The sequence below is a fragment of the Perca fluviatilis genome, chromosome 5 (assembly GCF_010015445.1).
Source record: "Perca fluviatilis chromosome 5, GENO_Pfluv_1.0, whole genome shotgun sequence".
NCBI lineage: Eukaryota > Metazoa > Chordata > Actinopteri > Perciformes > Percidae > Perca > Perca fluviatilis.
In genome coordinates, this window is record NC_053116.1 from 21,674,269 (window position 1) to 21,689,129 (window position 14,861).

At 43.1% G+C, this 14,861-nt stretch overlaps 1 protein-coding gene across 6 annotated transcripts in view; it reads right to left on the reverse strand.

The window, feature by feature from the left end:
- Positions 1-14,861, reverse strand: part of znf385a (zinc finger protein 385A) — a 65,000-nt gene that overhangs the window by 23,866 nt on the left and 26,273 nt on the right. For 3 of the 6 annotated variants that reach the window (XM_039801667.1, XM_039801670.1, XM_039801668.1), the window contains exon 2: positions 2,349-2,500. In XM_039801667.1, coding sequence (XP_039657601.1) covers positions 2,349-2,500 — 152 coding nt within the window. The other 3 variants (XM_039801672.1, XM_039801669.1, XM_039801673.1) reach the window with 3 other exon arrangements.

A 14,861-nucleotide genomic window follows, 5' to 3' on the forward strand; every position in this document is an offset into this window, starting at 1 on the left:
AAGGAGAGTGAGAAAAGAGATAAAAGGAGCATGGATAGCAAGTGAGATTCAACAAGTCTGTGCACAGCTTTGCGTGATTGGACACCCTCATCGGAAATTCCTGACTTTGCAGCCTGAGCAACCCCACATCAGGGCATGCATCTTGGCTCAAAGGTGTGTGAGCGTGCGTCTATATCAGGACCAGCTGCTACAGCTACAGATAAATAATTCAGCTCTGTCACTGTCTAAAGGCACATTGGGCGGGACAGGCAGGTAGAGGAAAAATCACATTAGAGGACCATCAAAGCTGTATATGGCTGTAGGAGAGGCCATCCGTCTGCTATGATGCTAATAACCCTAAATGTGAGTCTCATTAAGACTGTACAAACTCAGGCTCAGCACAGATCACTTAATGAGAGAGAATGATAGAATAACTAGCTGCTAGCTTAGTGCAGGGGCTTTTCTTAATGTTACTGCTGCTATAATGCTGTGTCTTCATTGCAATAGTGTGCATATCACACAGTATATTTATCACACTGTGTTGGTGCAGACAGGCACCAGCAGGCATGGTACCTTTAATGTGAAATCATCCTAGTTTACCTTCCATTTATATAGTTCTATGAAAGACATGGGACCGACCAGAGTCATGCTCTGATTGTTTAAACATTATTTTGCCTAAAAGCCCAACAAGCCATACAATATTGTCAGTGATGTAAACAGAGCTGCAAACACTTTACTACTCTATTACTCTAGGTCTTCCTGTAAACTAAATTAAGCTGAGGGCCACGATTACCACGTAGGAAATCACCAAGGCAGAGCCCTCATTAGCAGAACACAAAGTTGTGTTTTTTATTTTTGCATGTTTACAGATCAAAGATGCATTCTGAAGCTGTGCTATACTTATAACAACTGAGACATGTGTTTCAGGCATCACATGCTCTTCCCTAATACCTTTCAGTCAAATATCAACTGTACTATCAGTCAGTCATTTCTCCATTGTTTTTAATGCAATGTAGTAAAAGCATCAAAGGCCATGTGTAAGTGTCAATACGCAGTGGAGCTACAGTATAAGGTCAGACTGTCCTTCAAGGCTCTATGGCCCCATCTCCTGGCCACTGCACTGTAAAACAGCACTTAGTGCTGGCTCGCAGTCATCAGCAGCAGCAACAGCTATTAACATTCACAGCATCCCTGTGGACCTTCAGACGTAGTTAACGTTCTGAAAGGGAGGATGGGGAGCAGAGGGATGTTACAGAATGAGGCAGAGAAAGAGAGAGAGCTTCAGAGGGAGTCTTCCAGAGGCAGCGTGAGATGGAATAAAGAGGAGCAAGTAAGAGTGATTTCAAGGCTGTGCCAGCAGACACAAGAGTGGAAACTGAGTGCCTGCGTAATTTCAGTATCTCTATTAATCCATGTCTGCTGGATGCACTGCAGTTTTAACATCCGTGGGAATGCTTCCACTTATGTCATTGCCTATGGAGGGCTATTAAAATGACTGTATTGTTAAATGTGTTCAACAGTGTCTGGACTCATGCTGTAACTATCCCTGTAGTATCATACGTGGTCAAAACATGTGCCAGATATCATACGTGGTCAAAGCATGTGTCAGATATTTCCAATTGGTGACATTGGATTGCTATGTTGCACCTTTGCAAACTGCAGTCAAATATACCAGGCGGACACATGTGGAGAATAACTCTGTTGCAGACGTGGTCCAAGAATAGCATTGCCCCACATACAGTACATACAAAGTTCACTGATTTTGACGTTGTGTTGACGTCTCCTAATGGAGTCTGGAGGAACAGGCGGCACGCTATGCTGAGTTGGTGAAATGCAAAGTGTCTCTACGGTCTAATCTAAATGATAAGATGTTAGTCAGGACCTGGGGAAACAGGAAGATCCTTCTCCGTTCAAATAAATTTCACATCAAACAAACTTTGGTGTTTGAAGTTCACAGCTATAAGGATGGCCTTAGAACTGCTCTTTCATTCTGTGCTTTGGATTAAGGAATGGGATAGTGTTTACATGAAATAGTACATTCTTAGGAATACCCTGCCCCTTAGCCTTGTAGTGAGACCTGTCTAACATGCATTCTTGATGTGGATACAGCAGCACCTTGGCAATTTAAAGCATATTGTGTGTGTGCAAAGCACATACATATGTGTTACACATGGGCAGTAATAACATATGGAGGTAAATACACAAACATTACCATGTCCTGCACGCCTACAGGTTTCCCAGATATCGTGGATGGACAGGTTCCTCTTGTGTGTTTTCCTTTTTTGCAATGGTTGAGTTAAAAGACTGCAGTATGTGTGTGTTTGTTTGCGTTTGTTTGTTTGTGTCTGTGTGTCTGCGTCAACTCTCACCGTGTTGAAGTTGTGGAAGAGGTTCATGCTGTGCGGAGGAGGGGTGGTATCCATGGGGAACTGCAGGAAGGGCTTCATGTCCAGGTGGGGCTGGATCATCGTGGAGGTCCGCAAGAACGTCGGCACCGCCGCCCCAGCCCGGTTTATGCCTCCTAAGCACAGACAAAGACAGAGGTAGATAAACATGCATGGCATATTCTTACAACTCATTTGTGTAAAATAGAATTAAAACAGTTTCAATGTCTGTTTTGACAATTACTGTGGCAACAACTGTCTTTTTGGTAAAACACTTAAATAAAGTAGGGCTGCACGATTATGGCCAAAATTATAATCACGATTATTTTGATCAATATTGAGATCACGATTAATTATCACGATTATTTGTTGATTTTAGCCAAAACTAATTTTATTATATAATTATAACTGCTTTTACATCCATATTGTGCTACATTCCTACTAATACATCCATATTGTGCTACATTCCTCCTTTATTGAAGGATACTGTGAAGGAGTATGCCATTTCAGCTGTTGTGCGACCGCTTTCCACACATGCATGTTTGCCGTGAAAGATACAGGCAACGCAATTTTCTGTTCACGTTAACGGCGCATGTGGTGCCTGGTATCTACCGGACGAAATAGCTACGCGGATTTCTGTGGCTCATTACACTGCCACTTACATGTCTGCGTTGCGCTCTGATGCTCCGAAACCCACGTTAGAGGCAACATAAACATCGCTGAATGTCACGCTAGTAAACACTAATGACACATTATACAGCAGGTAGCGTTAGCTGTAGTAGCTGACTGCTAAACAGTGTAGTGTATCTGTATTTCACTGTAGGATTCCAACAGCGGGACATTCAACAGTCTGCTGCTAAAGCTATGAGCTAAAAGACACAAACTAGCACCGGTCACTGCTGTTGTCTGAAAAAAAACACAGACGGGACAAAACGTTGCGTTTACTGGTAAACTGGTAAACATTGTGACCGGCTTATGATGACCGACTGCTACCTGTTGTGGAATTTTCCTCACGTTACTCTGTCCTCTGTGACTGTCTACATCTAGAAACTAAGCTGCGCGGTGCAGGCAGGGAACAGCTCTGATTGGCTCATGGAGACATGTGATCAGACAGTGGTTTATGGAGCGCTAGATTGGCTTTGCAAAAACTGTTCTATGAACGGAATGACGCATTTTAAATATCGCTCGATCACACAAATTTGATCGTGGGAAGCCAAAATCGTGATCGTGATTAAAATTCGATTAATTGTGCAGCCCTAAAATAAAGTATAAAATAGAAATAGAGAGATGGAGAGAATTCAGTGAATTGTGTAGCTTATTATAGATTGCATAATGTTGTTCCCTGAAATCTGCAACTGAATTCCAAAAGCACAATGAGCCATAATTGCATTGCAAAGCAATTTGTCTGAATACACAGCAATACTATGTGGCACTCCAGTGGAACACGTAATCTCTAAACTGAGAGAAAAAGCAGCATTTGTGCCATTAAGGCCCCTGGAATGATTGCTGTGGGCACACATCCTTGTTTTTCTTGAGAAGTTGGCAAGACTGAAGCGCCAAAGTGCTGCCGCATAGCTATGCACAAATGCTGTGATACTGAGGGGTTTCTCTCTTTGTAGAATTCACATTACCGAAGAATTTCAATATACTAAGACATTCACATCAAATAAAGCAGGAATGCCACAGAGAAGAAAATAATGCCACAGAAGCTGTGGGGATTTCTCTTATCCACCTGCCTGCCAGTCTACACTCTTCTCCTCTCTCCTCTCTCCTCTCTCCTCTCTCCTCTCTCCTCTCTCCTCTCCTGGGAGACATCTGTAGCTTGATGATAATGAGTTTCATCTCAGCGTGAGCTGCTTTATGTCATCCTGACTCGTGCACTAGTTGTATCACTTTGTTGTGTCCAATTATGGAATGAACGAATCATGCACACTAATTCATCTGCTCACGTCTGACACATGCTCCCTGGCTTTGACTGTATCTAACATGCTTTTTGAGCAGATTTCAGAAACAGCAAAAGTTCAAAAACACACTCACTGCAAGGGTATCCTCCACACACACACACACACACACACACACACACACACACACACAGCACACCTGTGCCACTGTGTCACAATGTCAATGTTTAATTCTCCCATAAAAGCATGCAAGGCTGTCATAATGATACATGCTCCCTATTCTCGTCATTGCCCCCATCTGTCTTCTCTTCCTCTCCTTCTTATCCCCCCACGTCTCCTCTTTAACCTCTGTCAAGGATGATAGTGATGAGGCCCACACAGCAAAACTCAGCCTCAGCAAGCTCTTAGATTAAGCTTCTTAATATCCGCAACTGGATTTCTGTGGCTTTCAAATTCCCCCAAGATTTAAAGCTTTGCTGCTCTCCTTTTTGGGATTGCTCTAAGCTACTCTCGCTCCCTTACTTGCTGTCCCTCGCTCTGCTGCTTTTCCGGCTGCAACTAGCTTCTACCTGCTTCCACGCTGTCAAATGGTTATTTGTGCATTATTTGACACCTCTGCATTTTCATCAAGCTTTATGTCAACTGAATGTGATCAGAGAAAATAATATGGCTTCCGCATGAAGGAATATGGTGTTAGCAGATGCAGTCTCGAGAAAGTTTGGATTAGAGAGAGCGGGCGAGAAAGAGAGAGAGGGAGAGAGATTGACTTTGTCAGACTGAGTGAAAGTGCTGTCTCAGCTGAAGCCCAGCTGCCTTCTGCCGTGCATCTGTGGGCCTCGAGGTGGAGAGGACTGCATCATTACTTCTAGTTGGTCATGTAAGTCTCTTCCACTGAACAAACCACAAATGTACACATGTATGAATGCATAAACTGATGCTCACACACGCAACTATTATATACTACTACACCATGATAAACAAGTGCCAGTTGGTCTTCCAGCTGGTGGATTGTACTCCTCTCATCCATCGCCGGCTGACTCAGCACTCTTAAACGTTTCACTCTCATAAATATAATGTGGTTTTGTGTGTTGTTCCCAATAGAAAGTCTCACTCACACTTTCTTTATAAATATGCAGAGTCACAAACTTCTCAGTCAGTCTTTTAAGCTGAGCTCCTCCTAGATGCTGTTTGTTGTGATGAGGGAGGATGGGAGATCCTATAGGTGCTCTCTCCTCCACCTCTTCCTCCATGACTGATGAAGGCAGCTCCTCCTCCAGGGCTGCACCACTAACAGCATGACTAATACACTGCCTCTTGACGGCTTTTGTCATGACACTATACCGCATGTTGATACATGGCCTGAATTCGTGTCTGGGGCTCTTTGTGCAGGAATGTGTGCGTGTGTTTTGCTTGTAAGGAGTGACTCTGTTAGCTGAAGTTGCACAGTAGTAATGTTTGCAGCTCCCCAGTGAGTCTGCACTTGAACATGAAAACTGTTACTGGCAGTGGGTCAGCCAGCCTCTGGCAGGCAGACAAACAGAGAGATTAGCTGACCGGGGAGCAGAACATGTCTCTGCAGCAGCAGGAGAAGCTGAGGAAGTTAATGGAGCTGAGGACCAGAGAGAAGAGAGAGGAGCAGTCGTCCTTGGAGCAAAGACACAATCTGTCCCATCGGGGACACTGTGTGCATGTGTGTGTTTGTCAGTGTACATAAATCAGAATGTGGCTGCTTTCTTCTCTCTTGTAATTACCCCATTAATTTGAATCTCTCTTTGGGGACCTTCCCACAGTGTAAATCAAACAAATCGCTGTATGGAGCCGGAGTGTGCCTGTGTGACCTGCACAAGTTTTTGTGCATATGTGTGTTTGTGTAGTGTGTGTGAATAAGTGCATGTTTGTATGTGGTCCCACCAGACTCTACTCTCCACAGTGACAAAATCTTGCATTAGAGCCAGAGCTAATACAATTATAAGTTGTAAGTGTTTCTTTTCTTTTTGTTAAAAACTGTTTTGTAACAACAGAACAAGATAACCACATGACACAATAAAACCATAGCCAAAGTTTACACTGCATCGCTACCATGCACAGCTGTAACAAATGTGAAGATTTCTCTCTTTTATATCTGTGTAAATTGAAAACCTTCAGTCAAACAAAACAAGCAATTTAAAGACATAATCTTGACTACTGTAATAAATACTTGTATTTTCTGATTAACTAACTGATTAACAAATTAAAAACAGACCCAGCAGCTGGATAACTTAGTGGGTAACACCATTGACTTTCACGAGGAGACAGAGGTTCAAATTCCGACCGGGGGCGTTGTTAGGGCGTGGCGAGGGCGGAATTTGAATCCTGCTCAGGGCGATGCTAACAGTAGGACCCTTGAAGGGCAATTCAAATCCCGGCAGGGGAGTGGTCTTTACTCTCTTCTCACTACTCTGTGCGAATGTCTGTGTGAGACAGAGTGGGAAACCAGGCCAGACTGGAGGAGCTGAGAGCACTCAGACAGCGATTTGGATTTTGTTGTCAGGAATCCTACCAGGCTCGCAGGGGCAGAACTCCTAAAAGGCCTGCAGGGTAACGCCAGAGGGCTTGGTGTTGCAGCCAGTGGCTTATTTAAAGTGTGCGTAAGCTTTTACGGATCTGATTACCATTCTGAGTTTTGGAACTTTTTGGTTTGAATTGAATTTTGATTTAGGTTTAGATTATAGTTCCATTTAGGGTTTTGGTTAGGCATGTAGGTGTAATGGTCGGTGTTGAGGGCAAGGGAATGCATGTTACAGCAATAAGGGTCTTAGTATAGTATGTGTGTGTGTGTGTGTGTGTGTGTGTGTGTGTGTGTGTGTGTGTGTGTGTGTGTGTGTGTGTGTGTGTGTGTGTGTGTGTGTGTGTAAGCACCTACACTTTTCCAAAATATTCAAAAACCCATGCTGGTTCATATGGTGTTAATGTATTTATAATTATTATATTTGGTTATGTGTTTTTTGTTCATTTTCTCTATAAAAAGGGAATAAAGAGAGAATACAAAAGAGAAATATACATACATACACACAAATCAATGCTCCGCAATCCTCTTTCTTCCTGTGGCACATTTTAATTCCCTAACTTGCCTAACGAGTGGAGGAAAATAACACACAGATGGAGGATCATAGCATTTTCATATGGTTACTGCCTTTGTTGTGTGTTTCCTGTGCCTGTGTTTCCCACCTCATGCAATACTTATGATTTGATGCAGTATAATTATGATAGTGAAAACAAAAGCTGGGGAGCTATTTCAAACTAAGATACATGATCAGTCAATCAAAATCAATCAATCAAAGCAAAACATGTGATGTTTAAAAGGGTTCCTCCGCATGATGATTTTCACATGAAAAGCGAAATACCGTTTGGTATATTATAAAATGTGATTTCATCAATACAATGTAATGTTTTTATGCTTATGCAGGATTGTATTAACTCCAGTTAGTGTCTAAACTGAAGCTGGAAACATATGAAAAACACCATTGTGTGTTTTCCTTGTCTACGATGCAAGACAAAAAGCGGTTTCTAGAATCTAGGCTAAGAGAATCTTTTCATGTCTTGAGATTATCTAACAGGCTGTGTTGTGCCACACTGTGTTCAGTCTTCTTTCCCATGGGCATTGGGTGCATTCAGCAGAGAACAATGGGAGCAGGGTAGTTGGCACCGGGCATGCTGGACAGGCACAGATGTGCCAGGGTTGTTGGCAGCAGAGACAGGGAGAAAGATGTGATAACAGTCAGGCTGCCAACTTGCCTTTCTGCCGCGCCGTGAAGCGGGCACCTGTCCTCCACATGGCCCAAAGGTGAGGGTGACATCAGCATTAGGCTACATAGTCAGTTTCGAGTTAATGCTGCTGATATGTTTGATGTAGACAGAAACACTGATAAGATTCAATACATTTGATAATACAGGACATAATATAAACATAATGAAATGACAACTAAGAAATATTTTTTGGCATCTCAAAGTTTTGTGTCAGGCATCAGCTTTATTGATTATCTGTGCAACGTTCATAATTTATTTTAACGACCTAGTGTTTGGGGCGCATTGAGATTTCAGACTAACTGCTGGCTCTAAATCCTGAGAAAACCTGCCCTCCACTTATGTATACATTATTAAGAGAACTCTGAGTCAGTGAGATGATTTAAAGAGACCGGGTGCTGCACTGAGAGCTTCCTCAACATATCCCCCAACATAGTCTCCCTCATCAAACCTTTTTTCTCTCTCTCGCTCTCTCTCTGTCTCCCATGCACAAACAACAGAGAACATCAGACCAAATCTGACAGTTCAGAGGATGGTGGCTGTCTGCACATTGACTAACTAATTGAAGAGCTCCAAACTGGGGTTGCCAGACTATTTCATAAGCACTGAGGAGGGGACTTCTCGTGACCTTAATAAATGGCTTATTATTATTACAATGTTTATGGTCAGGTGTAGCTGTCTGATCTGTCTGTTATGTCCCTGCTGGTCTGCTGTTTCATATTGGTTTTAGTGTGTTACGAATGGCTGGCCATCTGTCCATCTGTCTCTATTTCTCTTACCGTCTCTCTCTCTCATCTCTCACTCTCATTCATGCCTTGCCTCCCTCATCATCAGCTAGGTGTGTATTCCGCCCTGAAAACAGCTGTGCCCAGGCCTACAGGAATAGCCAATTCATTTCAGTAGTGGAGGCAGGGTGCAAACACAGGGTATGAGAAGGAGACAAAGAATGACCATTTGGCCCTGTTACATTCAGTACTCCCTTTCAGTCTCGGGCCCAGCAGGACTGTGTGCCTCCTATTTACCTGACCACAAGCGCAATCAACAGGATTACAGGCCTGGCCAAAAGCCTTGCACAAATGCACAAAGAAAAAGGCACACACACTTGTGTTGGAAACACACACACACACACACACACACACACACACACACACACACACACACACACACACACACACACACACACACACACACACACACACACACACACACACACACATAGTGTTCCAAAATACTTCATTCACCTTTTCTAACACACACTTTCACCTCAATGCACACACATTCACACATATAGAGGATTATCCAGCCAGGCACATGAAAGGCAACATTCCTCTGACTCTATACCTGTGCCCATCAATATGCAGCTGACCATTTTAAGTTTGCCTCCACATGTCAACGTATACATATTCACATTCATTTAAAACAACCTGATTCCTCATCTGTCACCTCAAGATCTGCAGCACAGAGTGCTATGCAGGTCATTAGCACTGAGTGTTTGTCTGGAGGCTGTATCCTGAGCTGCTTACCTTCCTGGATGCTCCCTTCACAGACAGCTGTGGCAGCAGCAGCCTTCCACCAGATAGCTGCCTCAGCCTCTGATCGGAATGGATTATGAACTCACAGCCTATGACTCACACATAGTGATGCACTTCATCAGAGAAAACACTGAGTGCTACAAGGCTCACATAGTGAAGCTTTCCACCTTCATGCCAACCAAGCGTGCAACACAAAAAAACCTGAGCAGGTATGACTTTAAGTGCCCACAAGAGTGTGCTGCTGAGCCCCTCTGTAAACTTCAAAGCAGCCACTTCCAAGTTCTTATTTTAGAGGCTGAAAATTATTATGAAATTTAAAAACTGCATGTTCCTATCAAACTTTATCGTCAACATCTTTTCTAATCATGGTATGCTAATTCCCAGCTTCCTATGAAGGTTACTGTAATACTTGCATACAATGTAGGTGGATGCAGATAAAGATCTGTTTGATTTGTTGCCTGGAACTGCTGGTGTTACGCTACGCTCCAATGAGAGGATTATGCACGGGGAAGCTAGGAAAGCTGAAACTTGTTTCCTTGCCTCAAATGCCATTTGGCTTCTCTGTTTGCATTCATGTGGCAAATTAGGTGTGTGTGTGTGTGTGTGTGTGTGTGTGTGTGTGTGTGTGTGTGTGTGTGTGTGTGTGTGTGTGTGTGTGTGTGTGTGTGTGTGCATGCGTGTGTAAATGTGTGTGTAAGTCTGTATGATGCAGCGGATGCTCAAGACTTCAGCACAGTGCTGAGTATTAGTCAGAACATTTCTCATTCTTAATCTATTCCAAATATACGCACTGCAGTGAGAGTTATGAACACATACACACACAATGAACACACACACACACACACATTCACGAAACTGCAAATAACCCTATACTGTATCCTATAGTACAGTACAGTGCCAGTAGTGAAATATAATGCATTTAAATGGCTGTTAAATGAATTCTGGCTTTGTTTATGATGTTTGTTTGTGAGCATCAGTGTAGCCAACTGCACAGGCAACATGTTTGTGTCTGTATACATATTTCTGCATCAGTGGGGGGGTGTTAAACTTCCTTAATTGTAGGTCATTACATTTTACTCAACCTACCAAATTGGAGAACAGCATTTTACTAACTCATTGTACTGTAAGCAATACAGCAGAGTGTGTGGTATTACAGTATGATCTGTGGCTGGGATGTTAAAGCAGCAACAACAAAAAGGTTGAACAAAGTTAGAACAGCTTTCAATGAGTGATCAAAGCCTCCAAAATATAAAGTCTCACACACATAGCATCCTTCCACAACACACAGGAAACATCAGAAACTCAATCTGTTACCCTTTGCAATCTGATCAGAGAGCTTTTTAGACAGGTCCATTTCAAGAGCAGCTTCTCAAAAATAATCACATATAATGAAAAACACCAGACACACACCAGCTCTCTACAAAAACTACACATTCATATACACGCTACACACAAATAAGGCCGGGTAAACCTTCAGTCTCTCCCAAAGGGAAGTATTGTGCATAATTACAGAGTGGAAGGGGTGGTAATGACACCCTAGTGAGATAATATGACAGTGGTAGGCCCAAAAAGGCCCCACCATAAGATCCTACCTTGATCTCTCCTAAGTAGCTGAATTAAGGGTGGGAGGATTTAATTGCCAGTCTGTCTGTTTGGTAGACACAGAGGAGCTGACTGGGGATTCCAAGAGGAATGGAGAGAAGAAAGATGGGAGCTAAGGGAGAAGACATGATGCAAAAATAATGGGATGGAATGAGGGTCAAGACAGCCTGCCTCTGATACCTACCTTGCCTTTCAACCGTCAACTCCACAATGCACAGTGTCCAGAATACATACCAGAACCATGCACCAGAACCAACAATGCACATGCTTAAGCCACAGAAGCAGACGCACACACCTTTAATCTTCCAGATAAACCTCCTGCTGGCTCCTTGTCCGGCAGCAACTGAACTTTTAGAGGCTATTGGCTTTTGTTACTTGTGGTGTAAAGCTGCTTACACACCAACCAGACGGCCGACCGTTGACAGAAAAGCCAGTTGAAATGATCAGTCTCCCCGTGTTGGTGCAAAAAGTGCCACAGAACACACCAAAGAGACGAGGTGTAATACGCCTCCATAACAGCAGGCGGCGCTAATCTGTATTGTTGCCCAAAACATGAAAACCGGCAGCTGATTGGACGAACGCGCCACATGGGTTTGTTTTCTCCGGAAATTCAAAGCCAGGCTGTCATGGCGGCCGTTCAGAATACGATCTCATATTGTACTAAAATAGTTCACTGAAACATGTTTCTGAAAACATTTTAAGCGAGAAATAGGCCATGCAGTTGCTGAATCTGTCTTCATTTCAGCTCAACAAAGGTCAGTTTAAAAGATTTTCGTCAGATTTTGAGAGACTCTAGTCATCTCATTCCGCTCCCCATTTCCGGGTGAGTCCCGACTGCCCTGCCGCCGACTGAACATGTCAGGTTGGCCAAAATGAACGGCGACAGCCCTTCAGACTGACGACGGCACGGGACACACCGAACAGACTCGAATCACTGACCTCACCAGACTGTCCAACGGCCGATAATCTCCTTGGTGTGTCAGCACCTTTAGGGATTGTATGCTGGTACAACACACAAGTAAATAGACGTGCACATGGATCTAGTGGGCTGATCTCTCTTGAGTAGGTTGTGACCTTCCTGATTCATACTGTAGATAAATGTTGGAGCGCTGCGATCAGCTTTGCAAAGACAAATGCTTTGACTCACTATTTTTCCTTTCTTTTTACACTGGCTCTGTATTATCTATCCGTCCAAGGGCAGTAAAGGTGGGCTGGTAAAATGATACAGTTCTATTTCTTCCCACATGACTGATATCCTGTTTGACTCTGGTTCCACCTTAAATCAATGGCAGCTCTGATAATGATGGTACTTAAGGAGAGTAGCCTATGTTGGGCTTCTTGTTACAACTTGCACCAACCTATTCAGGACAGGATTAATAGACTTAATGAAAATATGTCTGAATGCCTGACCTCAGTCCTATTACATTCCAATGTGATATTTATCTTTAAAGCACATGAATGAAACCGTACCATGTAATTAAGTTCAACTATAGTGCAGGCACAGAATGATTTTGCAATGCAAGGCTCAGCTAGCATGCAGCCTGTGTATGTGTGTGTGTGTGTGGTGAAGGAGAGAGTTGCTGTGCTTTTTTGAGGTCAGTAATGACAGACAAATAGCTGTCAGGGCTAATGGGAGGGGACAGCCAGGGATGATGGAAACACAGAGAGAACATCGCAGTCTGACTGTGGAGACAAGGCACACAGTGCTGCAGTGTTCACACAGAGAGGGTCACAGTGATAGCACAAAACAAACACACAAATATGAACAAACACACACCCCTTTATGGTTACCTGTGTTAGGGCACAGGCTTATATTAATTCAACACTTTAACGCATTAACCCTGACACACATGGTTACAGAGCTAACTCTTAACTCTTCTACTTAAACGTACAATATGTAACTTTCTGCCGCTAGGGGTCTCTCAACCAAAACAATGGATGGTATAACTGGGCTTTTGATGACGTTGGGAAGTTGCGTGGAATTATGGGAGTTTTTAGTGTTAAACACCTTCGCTGCCGGTTAGAATGCATCAGTTCACGGATGAGTTTACCCATTCAAGTTTATTCACATTACGTTTATTCATGTTATTCTAATAAAATAGCTGCAGTTTCCCCAACATAATTACGTTTTTCTTGATTAGATTTTATTTGTAGCTGACCAGTTAGCTAGTGAGCCAGCCAGCTAACAGTAGCCAGCAGCTAAAACACAAATTATTTCACATATCAATGTCACCTTTTGGATGGTTTCAACAACGGGGCGGACGGGGTTTGTTGTAACGCTAGCTAGCTACCAAACAAGGCTGAGAGACGGATGTGGGTGGGGATTGTCGGGGAAATCGTCGCGATGGCGAGGACATTCGATGCCTGTTGTGCAGCAGCAGAACATCTCCCAGCTGCCCGGAATTATCTCCCCTTCACTTTTCAGTAATCTTAACTTTTTGTTTTGGTGCTTAACCCACCTTTTGTCGGGTTAATTTAGCTAACCGTAAAGACAGCTAAACGTGAAGGGGGGAGAAATTCGGCAGGGAGGAGATTTTTGGCACATACACCGGTAGCGCTATGGAGATGTAGCTAACTCTATGGATGGCCGCTGTTGTGACTTGGTGCTGGGTCTGATACGGTCTGTTTCCCGACGTTTAATTAAACTGCCGTTAGCATCGTAAGCACCAGGCACTGGAGATAAGTTCTGGCCGGGGGGTTGCTGTAATGAAAGTAGCTGGCTGATAGCTGACTGGGGGCTAACGGTAACTAGCTAGCTAGCTATATGTCCTGGGGCTGTTGTCAGCTGTCATCCCGACTGAGTCTCTCTGCGCCGGGGGAGTAAGGTAGACAGACCGGGGTGTGATAGCTGGCTAAATTAGCATTAGATTAATCGTCTATCTATACAGCTAACGTTAACGTTACTAGTGAAGTTATTCTTGGATTAGCCCAGTCCTGTTAACTGTGGTCGAAACAGTCATACTAAAAATAACTTTATTAGCATGTTGAACGATGTTGTAACCTCATAATGTTACCCACAAAGCATTAGCATCAACGTTAGCTACTTGTCAACCAGCACATTGTAGTAACGTTAAGCTGGTATCGATATTGAACTTTCAAAATAAATAAGGTCTCTGTTGTATTACTGTGATAAAAAGTGGGATGTAATTAATCACAAAATGATGCTGTATGGCAAAAAAAAAAGCAGTATTACGGTTACAAGTATTTTTTTTCTGTGACATTGTATGATTTACAATTACTCCTGAACGTATCATCTTGGTGCCAGTGTTCTGACGGAAGTTAGAGTAACTACACAGTGAAAGGTTATATGACGCCACTGACGGGCAACTAAAGGAAACATGTCTGAAAATAAAATAACAGATTTCTCTTGACATTTGGTGGAAACCTTTGGGATAGTGTAAGAACACAACTATAAAATATATAACATAGGTATGGTCGTTTTTAGACATTTTAAAGCAGAAATGTTACATATTGTACCTTTAATTCTAATGTAAACCTGGACCTTTAAAGGCATACTTCGCTCAAAATCTATGACGTTCTTACAAATACTCACTGTCTGTTGGCTTGAAAGGTATCCCTAGTGTTGTTGTTTTTTGCAGACTGCAGCTGTAGGTTGCCGGAAAGTGGATTTTGCTGTGGTGCTGAGTGGTATGAGAAGATTCTACTGTATGGACATTTGA